Below are 14,410 nucleotides of genomic sequence, written 5' to 3' on the forward strand. Positions count from 1 at the left end.
GGAAGTTGTGTTCTGCTGTGGTTGATTGTTACTCTGTCAGGTAGCAGGGAAAAGGTCGTGTGGTAGCCACATCAGTCATTTGTAGACTGGGCTAGTCTAACTTAACTGGATTTTTATGTGTTTGTTTGTTTTGTTTTTATTTACAATATCCAGCTGATGGGTAGCATATATAACTTTCAAAACTTCAGAATTGCAATTTTGAAAAAACTTTGATATGAAGCATGAATTATTTTAGCAGGTGTTTGCTTTGTTCAGCCAACATGGAGTGATTTCGGTATTTTTTCCAGGATGTAGCTCCATAAATCGTAACTCATAAAAGTATACATGTGGTTCCTATGTGGCCAGAATGCCAGCTTATCCATACAGTATGAGAACAGTATTACTGCAGGTACCAAGAGAACAGAGTGTCCTCGCAGAGCAATGAGGAGTAACCTGTAGTAAACACAAACAAACAAAAAGAAATTTGGTATGATTGATTCTAACTGCATAACTTTAAAAAAGTTAACTGTTTGCAGTAAGAGTGGAGGAATCGATTTACACCAATAAACAAACAAAACTGCAGACTCTGTTTAGTTAGTTTGTGCCTCTGCCCTCCAGCTGATCCAATCTAACTGCGTTTATTCACAGATTGTGGGAATGAAGTAATGCTCCGTATGTCTGGATACTTCCAGGTGCCAGTTAAAATAATGGAGACTATACTATTGGCCCCTTTATCAGGTACACGTTGGTAGTGCTGTGTTGGACCCTTTTGCCTTCATGCCAAAGATTCAACAAGGTGCCGAAAACATTCCTTAGAGACATGATAGCATTACATGGACTGCTGCTGCACATCCAGGATTGCACTGAGACCTTTGACCGTGGAACACAGTGAACTCGCTGTCATTTTTAAGACAGTTATCCTGCTGAAGCAGCTACCAGAAAATGGGTACACTTGTTTCACACGTCACTTCTCTTCCTGATGCTCAGTTTGAACTTCAAGTCAAACAGATGTTTGCATTAATGAGCAACGACCGGTGGAAATTGAGTGTACCCACGAGTGTACCTAATAAAGTGGCCAATAAATGTATAGTTATGAAAAAAAGATGGTTGCATAATCTATTTAATTTATTTTATTTTGTTTTTAAAATGATGACATGTGCACAAAGGAGTCGTTTACAGTTGTGATCAGACGTTTGCGTCCACTCTGGGCTTTTAATGATTTCTTTGTTCTTTTGGAAGATTGTACAAGACAACAACGTCTTTAATGACTTAAAAAACCACCAAACTTTAAATTAATTTTTGATTTTCACTAATCCACATAGAGTCAAAGTATATATGCTGGCTGCATACACAGTTTTGTTTAAATATTTCTTAAAGAGTTGTGACTGGACACTTTTGGTAGTCATCAACAAGCTTCTGGTGTAATTCTATCTAACCACTGTTCTTGGAAAACTTGGTAAATTGGTTTGTTTCCTGGTACGGACCCGACCTCAGTTGAGGTCAGAGCTTTGGAAAGGTGATGTCATAAGCTTCATGTTTGTTTTATCCATTCTAGAACCAGTGATGTGTGTTGATGTGTGTTTGGGATCGTGTCCTGCAGTGTTTAATTTTCAACCATCTTGCTGTTGATTTGATGTGAAGTAGAAGAATTTGGGGATAGTCTTCGTTGTTCATTATTCAATCCACTTTGTGTAGCCTACCATTACCACTGGCAGCAAAACAGCCCCAAAGCATGATGCTATCACCACTACGATTGACAGTATTCTCAGGTTTGAAAGGCTCACCTTTACTCCTCCAAACATACCAAACTACCTTTCTCTAGAAGGCGTTTGGCTCGTCCATGTGGGCAGCTGCAAATTTCCCTCAAGCTTGTGTTGATTTTGGAGCAGGAGCTTCTTGCTTGGAGACTCTTTCTTGGTTAGCACCCTCTCAGGCTATGGTGATTTAAAACTGTCTTCATTGTTGACAGTGATGCTGGTGTTACAGCAGTTTCTGGTCCATGTCTTGAGCCTTGGTTATTGGTGGGTTGTTCTTTAACGCCCCGGCTCATTTCCTGTCATCCAAGGGTAACTGTTTGTCAAAGTCTGGAAGAAAACCCAAAGTGGTATAACTTGTACTAATGTACAAGTTTGAACTGATGACCTTTGAATCTGCAGAGACCCCGACAATTTGCGTAAACCTACAATTCTCCTTCTTAGATCTTGACTGAGTTCCTTGGACTTCCACATTGTTCTGAGTATTGGTCAGTCCAGTGAGTGCCACACTGAGGATGTGGAGAAGTGGGTGAAGAATTTGTCTGACAAACATCTTACCCAAGCGGAGAAAACCATCCATCCCACTAGTCGAACTGATCACGAGCCCCTGAAACGAGACCCAGGAAGTGTTTACAGTAAGAGGGTGATAGACTGTCTGAAACAGTTAGAACAGGACAATGCTACTGACCGGACCTCATACCACAGGTCACAGGCTCTCTGTGAATGGTACTCATGGTCTTTAATCAGTGGTTGTTGTTCCTTCAGTGGTGCTGGTTTCAGTCATTATGCAAATGTCCTGTTTATAAGGTTGGAAACCTGCAGTCAGCTGAGACTGAAGAAGTCACCTGGATGAGTGACGAAACGTTTCTCCCACTGAAAACGTCCAGATGAACAGAATCAACCTTTGTGGATTTCCTTACCTGGATGATTGAGCATGCATCAAGATGACTGTTTCAGGCATCTACATCATGAAGCTCATTGAGAGAAGGTCAAGGGTTTGCAGCATTGTCGACAAAGCAAAGTCTACTTTGAGAATTGTAAAATATAAGATGTATTTAGAATTATTTATCAATTTTTTCTTTGCGACATGATTCCATATATCTTGCTTCGTATATTTGTAGTTACAAACTGAAAACATCATTGTAGAAAGTCGTAAAAATAAAGGAAAAACATCAAATGAGAAGATGTGTCCAAACTTTTGCCTGGTAGTGCATAAACTCTGACTCTGTGTGGATCTGCAAAAATCCAAATTAAATTCAAACTTGTACGCCCAGATCTTGTTTTGTTTTTAAATCATTAAAGAAAAGAAATCATTAAAAGTCCATTAAAAGGCATTCATGCCAGAGATGAGCGTTTGTAAGCGTTTGACCACAACTGTATATAATCCCTGCTGCAACTCTTCCAGCATATGACTGGGTGAGTTGTGTTTGATGGTAGGTAAACTGGAAATAACCCTTGGCACAAAAGCGAGTGCTCTAAGCCTGAGTTTGAAATGATAGAAAGTGATCAAACCCTGGGTTAATTCCTTCTTGGGCCATTCAGGCCTGTAGTCAGATAAACATCAGGTCTTCCTGTTGCAGGAGCCTGTTGGAATGTGTGGAGCAAGCTCTCGAGCTGAGGTAGGCCATGTCCATTAACTCTAGCCTTTCCTAACACCAATGTCTCCCCATCCCACCTGAATTCACCTGAAATAAGCTGCTTGTCATGGACTTATTCTTGATGTGAAAATCAACCATTGTCTGTATGTTGGGTTTAATCAACAGGTTTGTGTTCAATCTTATCTAATCCCAACCTCCATGAACTGGAGTTTGGGAGCACTTTTGATTTAGCACAAATGTACGTGTTTTGTTAACTTCTGTGGGTTTGTGTTACTTGTCACTGATGTGGTGCTTGTGCTGATTCCCTCACATAATGTGGAAAACTGACTAGTGCTAGATTTCGGACAGTGCGGGTTTTTTCCTATTTCTTCTTTTTATCTAGAACCATGATGTCATTGGATATAGGAGGGGAGCTGTTACCTCCTACATAGTGTTTGATTCTAAAAAGTTTCCACACCAGCACCGCGTCAGTGAAAGTCTGGTGTTTGCTTGCTTTGTTGTAATGTTTCCTTCAGATTTTTGTTCATGTCCTGCTCTTAGCCAACCCTCAGCATCTCCAGCATCTGCCTTTATGTCCAGCTTGTTTCTATTATGCTTGATGTGGATTTCATCATAAGACGTCTTCGCCTTTTAGAGCATGACCATTATTGCTCCTTTGTCTTTCAGGAGTTTAACCATCAAGAGAGTGCCATGTGCTGATGTGAGTGTGAGTCATTCTACCATAAACAAAATCTCTGTCGCAGTTAGTAGTTCATCTATACTGTGTCTGTGTGTATCTTCAACTTTTATATACTAGTTTATATGTTGCTAAAGGTATTCACTCGCCTGTCCAGATCATTAAATTCAGCTGTTCCAACTTGTATAGAATCAATTGGCTTCAAGTCGATGTGTGTGTGAAGGCAGATGAGCAAATACTTTTGGCAGTGTAGTATGTGCAGTTTCTACTCTTCTATACTAGTTTAATATGTGTACACCTTAAGATTACAAAAATGCTTAAAATGCAAAGTAGCATAAATGTTTTAATGGAAGGTGAAAAGCTTTAATTATGACTTTCCATCAGTTTCCTGCCTGTGCTTCTACTAACTTTAAAATTAAATTAGCCTTCCTCAAATTCTACATTTGCCTCAGTACAGTATTATTCATACAGAAGCAGGTTATTTGTTCCAACCAGCCTCTAGGTGGCGTGGTTTTACAGTGGGCAGTGCTTGTTCAGACCCCACCTGGGCCCTTTCTGTGTGGCACTTGTGCGCTCTCCTCCTGCCTCTTGGGGTTTTGCTGGGTAACTGGCTTCGTCCCAGTGTAAAGACGTGCACGTTACATTAACTGGCAGTTCTAAATTGGCCGTAGATGTAAAGGAGATAAAGAGTAAAGAAGGCTTACTTAGCCAGCTATTTAACCCCCTCAACCAGCTAAACCTGCTCCCATGTACTGACTCTGTAAATGCTTGGGAATGTCTCTGAGTGATCAAACCACGCCCAGCCACCAGGCGCTCACCCTTGACTACCCCCCTCCTCTCTAGCATTGGCTGCACCTCTCATGGGGTTTTTAATCGCTTATAGTCTGGTCCAGTTGTTGCAGGGGTAAAATGCCCTCGACAGCTAAGGTCCTGGGAACACCCTCTAATGCCAATGGAGAAGGGTGGAAACACCACTACTCACTACAGAGGCATTATTCCATCTGATGAACATGCAGAAATGTGTTCAGTATAAAACCATGGGAGCAACATTCCCATGCACATCAGCCTTGTCACATACAGTAATGTGTATTTGTATTTAGTAACATGTTTGATGGTGTTTCTCAGGGAGGCAGAAAGAGCGGTGTGTTCAGTCCATCTACGGCCTCACTGCCAGCCTTCAGCTCTTTGACTCCCAACACAGAGGACAAAGATCTTACACCGAGACCGACCTGTACACTGGGCCCAGACAGCGCTGTCACAGCCGACTCCACCACAGGTACTCATCACAACATTAGACCTCAGCTATGTCTGCCTTTAAACAGACACGTTTCTTTTAACTTCTGTTCTGTCCCATATAACGTTGCAGTTTTAAATAAAGCTCCTTCAGAGGGGAAGTTATTCTAACTACTATATTAACTTTAGACTGTGCAGTTGTTAAGGATTATTTACATGAACGTCATACAGCATGTCAAAGTAAAAGAGCTCTGTGTAGTTAAAGTATCCAGTCAGTGATTCCAGAATGGTCACAATGAACGACCTAAACTACCAGTCAAAAGTTTTAGAACACCCCAGTTCTTCCAGTTTGTTATTGAAAATGATGCAGTTTAATGTCTGATTGCACTCTGAAATGAAAGCATAGTACAACTGGAGTTAAAAAAGAAACCATGGAATCAGTTTTAGACCAAAACATATTCTAAACTTTGGCTCATCAAAGTCGACCCTTTGGCAGCTGCAGAGCACTGCAGTCTCTGTGACCCAGGATTTGTTTCTCTTAGTCAGGTTATTAATTCCTTTTATGTTATAACTAACAAAGTGCATATGTGTCATTTTCTCTATATGATTGCATATTCCCCTTTGCTTTCTAAGAGGTGTGTAGTATATACATGCTTAGTCTGTACGTGAGAATGGATATTTTTGGTAAATTTTATGTTTTTTAGGAAGCTGAATCCAAAAATGTTTTTTTTTTGCAAAAAATCAGGGTGTTTTCTCTCGTTCCCAAAGTTTCATCTTGAAGTAAGCAAAATAAACTTTCTTCACAAAATCCCTTATGTTCCTTTGTTGACTTTTAACAGTGTATTCAGCACAAATAAAACAAAAGTCGTCTGGAGCAATGACACAACCTCTTGGAGCCATAAAACACGAGTGTGGCTGACACAGCATCAAAATCCTGAATGTTGAAGCATGAACAAATCTGATAGCAGAGTGTTTATACTCACTGCTAATGCCACAGAAAACACGTCAAAACATGCTTATACTGTAGCAGCCAGTGAGAGTCCTTACCTTTCACTATGAACAAAATAAACCTGTTGGGACGTGACCATCTGAGCTCCTCCCACCGCCAAAACCCCCCTACTGACACCCCTCAATTCCTCGCATTTTCTATTTGTATTTCTCTTGAGTCTCACGCTGAGAAATATTAAATAAATGTACAAAATCATTATTGGATATGGTTTTTTGACTCAAGTATAGGAGACCAGATTTCAGTTTAAAAAGGGAAATTGTACAAGACAACCTGACATGATGGAATTTTAAGTGAGTGAAAATCAATAAGAAACAGTCAAAAACAGTTTTTGGGTACAGACCTATATAACCAATATCACACTGTTGTTAAAGAGGTCTAGGTGAGTGTAATCCACTCATATTAAACCTAAACGCGTCCTCCACCTGGACTTTATGAAATATATCGTTTGTTAATATGGAATATTTTACACTCTGAAACGTATCTACATCGATATTTTGGCAGAAACAAAACATCCATTGTATGTTGTGTGCATCTACTTCTTTGTCTCGATTTCTTCTTTGTTTTGTCCCTTTCTACGTATCAATCAACACATATTCAAGTCACTCTAGAATTGAGTTAATTTAGAGTTCTTCCTGCATAAGAGCCCTGAGGTCTGATGCTGACAACGCTGCCTTCCTTCAGCTCCTCTTCGATGCACTCTCTTTCTCCACACCCTGTTCTGACTCTCTCAGAGCTCTTTCAGTGAGGTCTTCTCTCCGGTATCCAGTTTTATTCTCAGCTTTGCTGGATATAAACAATTTGCCTGCACATTTATCCTTATAAGTTGCTTGATGTGTCTTTATCTTGTCTTCCTTCTCTCACCCCAACCGGTCGCAGCAGATGGCCCCGCCCCTCCCTGAGCCTGAGCCAGAGGTTTCTTCCTGTTAAAAGGGAGTTTTTCCTTCCCGCTGTCGCCAAAGTGCTTGCTCACAGGGGGTCAAATGATTGTTGGGTTTTTCTGTTTTACCTGTATTATTGTAGGGTTTTTTTTTACCTTACACTATTAACACTAGAAGTCCCAGAGAAGAGCCATTTGGCTTTTCTACCTATAAAACCCACCGTCGAGCCAAATGGCTGGTAGGCTTTTAGCTAATATCCTTAATCACCTGTGAACAGCTGCTTTTGTTATGTAAATAAGGTGGGGCCATGCTGAACCACTTGGAGTGGTTAGTTTCCTGAGCCACAAGGAAACTTGTGTTTCAGTTTGCCTTAGGGAGAAATCAACACACATGGGTGTATTTCCTTTGTTGCTGAGATTTATTGATAAAACAGTACAAAAAAACAAAAATAAAAAAACAACCATTTGTACACATATTTACAAATAACAATATAAGGTGAGTGAGTACATTTCAACATTTTCAGCAATCACTCACAATCCTGGCACTGCCATGGTATCTGTAGTCTGCATTTACCACATGTGTATCTGTAGCAGTGAACACATCGCACAGTGGCATGATTGTTCTTGCATTTGTGTTTGACCTGACACGTGGCTCTTTTTGCAGGGCTTGGTGTGGAGGGTTGTGTCCGAAGCAACTGTTCTTTTCTTGCCTTCTTCCCAGCCATATGAGAGTTAGCCAACTCTCTTGCAAGCTCCACCAGGAAGTCCACCCGTCTTTCCTGCGTCCCGTTGCATGCTTGATACAGCACATGTGCATTCAGTGCTGCCATGTCAATCATGTTATAGAACACGGCAACTGGCCAGCACCGTGTTCCTCTGCGGACCGTGTACTCCCGCACCATCTGGTCCATCACATCCACGCCACACTTTGTGGTGTTGTAAAGGGTGACAGTGTTTGGCTTCCTTTTGGTGGTGTTATCAGTCTGAACCACGCTGTGCATGCTGCTAAGAATATAGACTGTCTTCTTCCGTTTGGCGCATCACGCCATCAGCGTGGCAGCAGAGGTTGAAAACACCTAAGAAATAAGATAAATTGTTATTTCCATAGCACTTTTACACACAATGAAACACATAAACATAGAACCACAAAAGACCTGCAGCCTACCTGAGTGGTGAATTCATTGCGATTTGTGTATCTAGCGGATTGAGGAATTTCCCGGCGAATCTTGCTGACTGTGCCGAGGATGGTGGTTTTCCGTCTAAGAAGTTTTTGCGCAAGTGAAAGTGATGTGAAGAAATTGTCCGTGGTAACATTTCTGCCCTTGTCTAGGAATGGTTCCATCAGCCTCATCACTACATTTTCAGACAGTCTCTCCCACTGGGACGATTGGGGTCCTTGCCAAGATATAGGAGGACATTGCAAATGTACTTGGATTTTAGGTCGCAGGCCACCCAAAACTTGATCCCAAACCTGTCAGGTTTACTTGCAATATACTGCAGGAAACAGCACCGAGGAAGAGCTGTTCATCAACGGTGATATGTAGACCAGGGTAGCACGTGATGCAGTTGGTGACAAATGATCCCCACACACTGGAAACTGCAGCGAACTTATCAGTCTTTGCTCGATCACTGCGGGTGGACCTGTCATCAAAGCGTAGGTGTTGCATGATGTCTTGGAAGGGGTTACGCGGCACAGTTCCAATGATCTGTGGGTTTCCCAGGTTTGCTGACCAGCAGTCACGTAGTGATGGAACCCTAGTACCCCCCGCAAGATCAAGATCTTTGATCAAGATCAAGATCAAAGACTCGGTGCTGTTTCCTGCAGTATATTGCAAGTAAACCTGACAAGTTTGGGATCAAGTTTTGGGTGGCCTGCGACCTAAAATCCAAGTACATTTGCAATGTCCTCACATATCTTGGCAAGGACCCCAATTGTGCCAGTGGGGAGAGACCGTCTGAAAATGATGAGGCTGATGGAACCATTCCTAGACAAGGGCAGAAATGTTACCACGGACAATTTCTTCACATCACTTTCACTTGCGCAAAAACTTCTTAGACGGAAAACCACCATCCTCGGCACAGTCAGCAAGATTCGCCGGGAAATTCCTCAATCCGCTAGATACACAAATCGCAATGAATTCACCACTCAGGTAGGCTGCAGGTCTTTGTGGTTCTATGTTTATGTGTTTCATTGTGTGTAAAAGTGCTATGGAAATAACAATTTATCTTATTTCTTAGGTGTTTTCAACCTCTGCTGCCACGCTGACGGCGTATGCAGCCAAACGGAAGAAGACAGTCTATATTCTTAGCAGCATGCACAGCGTGGTTCAGACTGATAACACCACCAAAAGGAAGCCAAACACTGTCACCCTTTACAACACCACAAAGTGTGGCGTGGATGTGATGGACCAGATGGTGCGGGAGTACACGGTCCTATAACATGATTGACATGGCAGCACTGAATGCACATGTGCTGTATCAAGCATGCAACGGGACGCAGGAAAGACGGGTGGACTTCCTGGTGGAGCTTGCAAGAGAGTTGGCTAACTCTCATATGGCTGGGAAGAAGGCAAGAAAAGAACAGTTGCTTCGGACACAACCCTCCACACCTAGCCCTGGAAAAAGAGCCACGTGTCAGGTCAAACACAAATGCAAGAACAATCATGCCACTGTGCAATGTGTTCACTGCTACAGATACACATGTGGTAAATGCAGTCTACAGATACCATGGCAGTGCCAGGATTGTGAGTGATTGAAATGAACTCACTCACTTTTTATTATTATCTGTAAATATGTGTACAAATGGTTGTTTTGTAGAAATATTTTTTGGTTTTTTTGTACTGTTTTTATCAATAAATCTTTTGGAGATTTATTTTCCTGGATGATTGAGAATGCATCAAGACGAACACAAAATGAAGTTCACAGCTTTTAGCAGTTCCCCCTCCCCACACACAAACAAAGAGGCAGTTTGCAGTTAGACATTCGCAATCATTCACACACCCCCACTCCCCTCCACAATTCTCAGGTAACGACCCAATTTACATATGAATTCATGCTAACAGACTAGCCAAGTTAGCTTCCACTTGGCTGACAGAGGGTTAGAAAAGCCTGGGACTTCTAGTGTTAAGCACCTTGAGGCAAATGTTGTGATGATTTGTTGAAATATAAATTAAATTGAATTGTTACAATGCGCCTGCATCAGCAGAGTTATAGTGCAAAGCAGTGACACAGAATTAGACAAATGTAAGGACGAAAGTATCGTAGAAAACTCAAAACATAACATATAACACTTTAACAAAAAAGTAAATCAACCTTCTAACTCCACAATATCATCACATAAAATAAAAAGTTATCTTCCACCTGGGATGTTGGATCTTGGCTCAGGCTTTTTGAACAACTGCTTAAAGTTCTTTACGTCTTCTCCTCGTGTGCCATCGTAATCTGCTTGTACTCGTTTTTGGCTCAAGTGGTGAAACACGTTTGTTGTTTATTGTTTCCACCTTCAGCAGGAGCAGTTTTCTTGCATATTTTAGTTTGTACTTTGTTAGAGGTCAAAGTATCTGCTTTTTCTGGTTGACACACTGCACTTGCTTGTTGTTTTGTACGCTAATAAATGTAAATGCATCGTTTTGCTGTATCACTGTTGTAGTGATGTGGAACTTTAATACCACGTAATAATTTATATTGCAGTTATTGCAGACATGACTTAATGCATGCATTGACTTCAGCTATGGCCGTAATAGTTCCACTTTAAGCTGACCGAGCTCAGAATGAGTCCCACAAAAATCTCTTTCTCTTTTTAGCCTTGGCCAGGTGCTCGGCCACTCAGGACATCACAAAGGGCTGCAGTGAAACGTGTCGGCCAGCGGAGGGCGCTGTGACAGCAGAGTTGGTTACTACTGCTTCCTCACCCAAACGAGAGACCCCACTAAAACCAGAATGGAGCACACTGAGGAGGAAGACGAAGGATGATGTAAGTGGAAGCGTCTGCCTCAGCATATCAGCCCGTGTGATTTGCTAACCTTATAACTTCCTAATGATTGGATCCTTTAAAGGTGTCAGACTACACACCGTGTAACAGTCAAAATGCTGATTTGGGACATTTACAAAAAATAATAACATTTTTTATGTGTAACCTTTGACATTTTTAGAGCGCTGATTGTCATGGCCTTCCTCCCACCCCTCAAGTCCATGTAAGTGTGAAGTTTAACATTTTATGCCCAAAGCTCTCATGACTAACATGACATGCTTCCTCACGTACAACCGTGTGTTTTAATGGCTGCGTCCTGCCAACGGATTCCACAAACCTCTGCACCTTCTCACTACTTCCTCACTTTTAGAGTAACTCTTGTGCAAACTGGTCTGTGATCTAAGGAGCTTTGAAAGATAAAGAGTCGGGATGTTTCATCTCTTATCTGAGAAGCTCCTTCAGTTCTAAGAGCGATAGGTGGAGAGTCCCAGATTTTAAGGCCTATTTGGAGACAAAGCTCCTCAGATTACCATGACCTGGATGACTGTGAACAGAAAAATTACTTGTGCAACTTTGAATAAAAGTATAACAGCCAGTTTGGTTTTGTTGGAAAGATAACATACCTAAACTGAAGAGTCAGTCTAACCGTACATGATTCAGTTGCTCTGCTGCTTCTGTAGATGGGAGCCTGCTTCTCTAAAGTCTTCAATGGCTGCCCACTAAAAATCAACTGCGCCGTCACCTGGATTTTTCCCAAAACAAGAGGTCAGTGGTTTGGTCTATGGTTCTATTTTTACTTCATAGTGGAGTAATGAGAGCTTGTTCTCAGGAATCTCACAGCAGCAGGTTTATTGCAGGTTTACATTAATGTGAGGAGACAGTTCATTTATGCAAGGTGCGATGAAAAGGAGACTTTATTTGAAAGGAAAGCTGTAACTGATTTAAATGTGGCTGTGTTCTCTTTAAGATGGTCTTGTTGTGCAGAGATGCTCTTTGTTGCGTGTGCACATTTGACGCGCACAATAAATGTGATGTGACACTGTAGTGGCCAGGTGCTAGCACACAGCATGGGTCATGTGTGCGCTGTTGTCTGACATTGTAGCACAAAGAGGCACTCTTAATGGGGATAGCAGCCAAAGTGAAAGCAGGTCTGGTGTCTGAACCTTGTGATGTGATGGTAATGGTGTCTGTGTTTGGTGCTGATGGAAATTTCTTTATATAAACACTTTTCCTACTTAGATCAGCATCTTATTCTTGGGGCAGAAGAAGGCATCTACACACTGAACCTTAATGAACTTCATGAAGATACATTAAAGAAGGTAAGATCGTACTTCTCTCACATCTGTATAATGCTTTAACAGCCATCCACTCCACTTAACCTGCCTTAATCCTTTATTACATGTCCTGTGCTTAATGAGTATAATTGGTAACATTTTAATGCTTTTCATTGTCCTCCATTCTGGTGAAATTATTGGAAAGACGACTTATTTGCAAAGCACCAAGGGAAAGACAGCAAAGCAAAACCAAGGCTTTAACTTTAGCTGTCCACAAAATTAGCCAACAACAAAACAGAATCCCAAAATGAGCACAGAGGCAGGAGCTGTGTGTGGAAGACACGCTACATGCTACAAAACAGGGATTAGAATGAAGATGAACAGATGGGGATCAAGATACTGGCTAAAATGATTGGACACAGGTGACGGCGATGAGAGGAAAAGGAGGGAAGACGGACAAAAACGCGACACACCAGAAAACTGAGCAACACATAGACGAGACAGAGGTCAGACAGGGGAAACATCGGGGCTACTAGTAACACAAGAACATTAGAAACACGAAGGAAAGTCAGCTAAGACTAATACTTTCACAATATCTTATACTGAAATGGGTCAAAGGTCAAGTTGCTAGATTCATAAGATGCTCGACTATCCGTGCACAGACGTGCAGGAGGAATAACTCGGTACAGAGCAGGTTAGGTCTGCAGCATAAGTTACTATGACAATATAACCCCAGTAAGGAGCGACCCTCCTTAAAACCAGTCTATGCTTCGCTGACTTGTGACAGTAGTAACTGTGGTAATGTTAGAAACAAGCCAGAACACAAACATGTGAACAAATAACACTGCAAACCCTAAATCTGGCAAACTTCTCCCGATGCTTCCACTGAAGGGGTTGGAAGTTAAAAAGCACTGAAGGTTAGGTTTGGAGTAAATCATGGATATGTGCACGAGAGTGTGCGCATGTGTGTGCACGTGTTTGTGTGCAGTTTGTAGTGCAAACGTGCGTGCAGAATTCATGCAGACATGTGTAACTGGACGTGAATGTGAAGTAGAATAGAGTGATGTGTGGTTAAGCTGGTAGTTGAAAGTGTCAGTCAGAGTAGAAGAGCATTGTATAAAAATGCAAGTAATAACAGAAAAGTGCAAGTCATTGATCGCATCACCCTGAAAAATGTGAGTAAGGAGTGCAGCTCCTGATGAAAGGAGGAGCACTGAAAACCAGGAAATGGTGTTTCTGGAACAGCCTGATGAGTGAAGCTGGATGTTTGAAGTGTCAGTGAACTGCTTGTCTTTTCCCTCTCCCCACAGCTCCTCCCCCAGCGATGTATATGGCTATATGTTATGAACAATGTGCTGATGTCCGTATCAGGTAACAAACAGCGTGACACAAACGGAGAACATTGTGTCCACTCGATAATATGCTGCTCTAAAAAGGCTCCATCCTGCAGGGAAGTCGTCCCAGCTTTACTCGCACAGCCTGCCAGCTCTGTTTGAACAGAAAGGACATCTGCACAAGAAACACAGCAGCCTGTCGCTCAGCACCAACCGCCTCACGGAGCGGATGAGTCTCAGGTACGACACGCCATCACAGATGCAGGGAAACAGGAGCTGTAGGTGCAGCAGTATTAATTATGTGATGTATGATTTTGAGGAAGGAGGATACTGTAAACCCAAATAGTGGGATTTGTCTGCTTGTTCTGACCTGGATATTCTCTGTTGGCCACAGAAAGTTTGCCATATCTGTAAAGATTCCTGACACTAAAGGTTGTAGGAGGTGCAGTGTAGGTAAGCAGTGCTGAGTTACTCTGGTCAGTCTGTTTGTTCACGGAGAACAACTGCAGACACTTAGTCCTGCTCTCTCTGTTTCAGCGAGAAACCCATACACAGATAGCACATTTCTGTGCGGGGCTGTCCCATCTGGCCTGGTTTTACTCTTGTGGTACGAGCCTCTTCAGAAGTTCATGCATCTAAAGGTTTGTACAGATATGTTGAACTTGCCACCTGAATAAATGTCTTCCTTTCTAACTCTAACCCTATT

The 14,410-nt window shown here is 42.0% G+C and overlaps 1 protein-coding gene across 10 annotated transcripts in view; it reads left to right on the forward strand.

Moving 5' to 3' along the window:
- Window positions 1–14,410, forward strand: part of LOC120438826 (mitogen-activated protein kinase kinase kinase kinase 2-like) — a 94,966-nt gene that overhangs the window by 69,420 nt on the left and 11,136 nt on the right. For 4 of the 10 annotated variants that reach the window (XM_039609258.1, XM_039609260.1, XM_039609261.1 and 1 more), the window contains 9 exons: window positions 5,133–5,283; window positions 10,930–11,099; window positions 11,278–11,319; window positions 11,777–11,861; window positions 12,336–12,415; window positions 13,681–13,741; window positions 13,821–13,944; window positions 14,099–14,157; window positions 14,242–14,345. In XM_039609258.1, coding sequence (XP_039465192.1) covers window positions 5,133–5,283; window positions 10,930–11,099; window positions 11,278–11,319; window positions 11,777–11,861; window positions 12,336–12,415; window positions 13,681–13,741; window positions 13,821–13,944; window positions 14,099–14,157; window positions 14,242–14,345 — 876 coding nt within the window. Of the gene's footprint in view, window positions 1–3,313; window positions 3,353–3,997; window positions 4,038–5,132; window positions 5,284–10,929; window positions 11,100–11,277; window positions 11,320–11,776; window positions 11,862–12,335; window positions 12,416–13,680; window positions 13,742–13,820; window positions 13,945–14,098; window positions 14,158–14,241; window positions 14,346–14,410 lie in introns of all 10 variants that reach the window. The other 6 variants (XM_039609254.1, XM_039609256.1, XM_039609265.1 and 3 more) reach the window with 4 other exon arrangements.

This window comes from Oreochromis aureus, linkage group 3, assembly GCF_013358895.1.
Source record: "Oreochromis aureus strain Israel breed Guangdong linkage group 3, ZZ_aureus, whole genome shotgun sequence".
Classification (NCBI taxonomy): domain Eukaryota; kingdom Metazoa; phylum Chordata; class Actinopteri; order Cichliformes; family Cichlidae; genus Oreochromis; species Oreochromis aureus.